A 558-nucleotide genomic window follows, 5' to 3' on the forward strand; every position below is an offset into this window, starting at 1 on the left:
TTGACGCTTCCTCATTTCTTTTATCGCAGATTTATCTTGAAATATGCGACAACGTGTGGAGGGATAGTAATTTCCTCGGATCAATACAGAGATCTGTATAGAGAAAAACCGGAATGGCGCAATACTATTCTGAACCGTTTACTGATACCCACCTTTGTTGGGGATTACATTATGTTTCCGGAAGATCCGTTAGGCAAGTTTGGACCTAATCTCGAGAGATTTTTGCGACATTGATACAATTATATTATTATAAAATATATTATTCTCAAGGAATGGAAGTAATTAGTTACTTGCAACGCTGTTACTTTCCTTACCATTACTCTTATAATAACAGTTTGACAGTAATAAATTTTTACAGAAAAAGCAACCGAATAATAATTCTTCCATTCCTTGATTATTTTAATTTAGATATCAGGATTAATATCTTGTTATCAAGAAACTGTGAATCTTTTATATTACAATTTTATTTATTTCAAATACTTTCTATTTTTCTTTTCTTTATATAAACCGAATATATGCTTTTTGTCAGATCAACCTAAAAAAATTATTCATATATAA

General features: G+C 29.7%; 1 protein-coding gene across 1 annotated transcript in view; it reads left to right on the forward strand.

Moving 5' to 3' along the window:
- LOC108689474 (NEDD4-binding protein 1-like) overlaps positions 1-362 on the forward strand; it is a 4,055-nt gene extending 3,693 nt beyond the window's left edge. The window contains exon 5 of the mRNA XM_018196241.1: positions 30-362. Within this exon, the coding sequence (XP_018051730.1) occupies positions 30-234 (205 nt within the window). The 3' untranslated portion in view covers positions 235-362. The remainder of the gene's footprint in view (positions 1-29) is intronic.
- The last annotated feature ends 196 nt before the right edge of the window (positions 363-558 follow it).

The sequence above is a fragment of the Atta colombica genome, unplaced genomic scaffold (genome assembly GCF_001594045.1).
Source record: "Atta colombica isolate Treedump-2 unplaced genomic scaffold, Acol1.0 scaffold105, whole genome shotgun sequence".
NCBI lineage: Eukaryota > Metazoa > Arthropoda > Insecta > Hymenoptera > Formicidae > Atta > Atta colombica.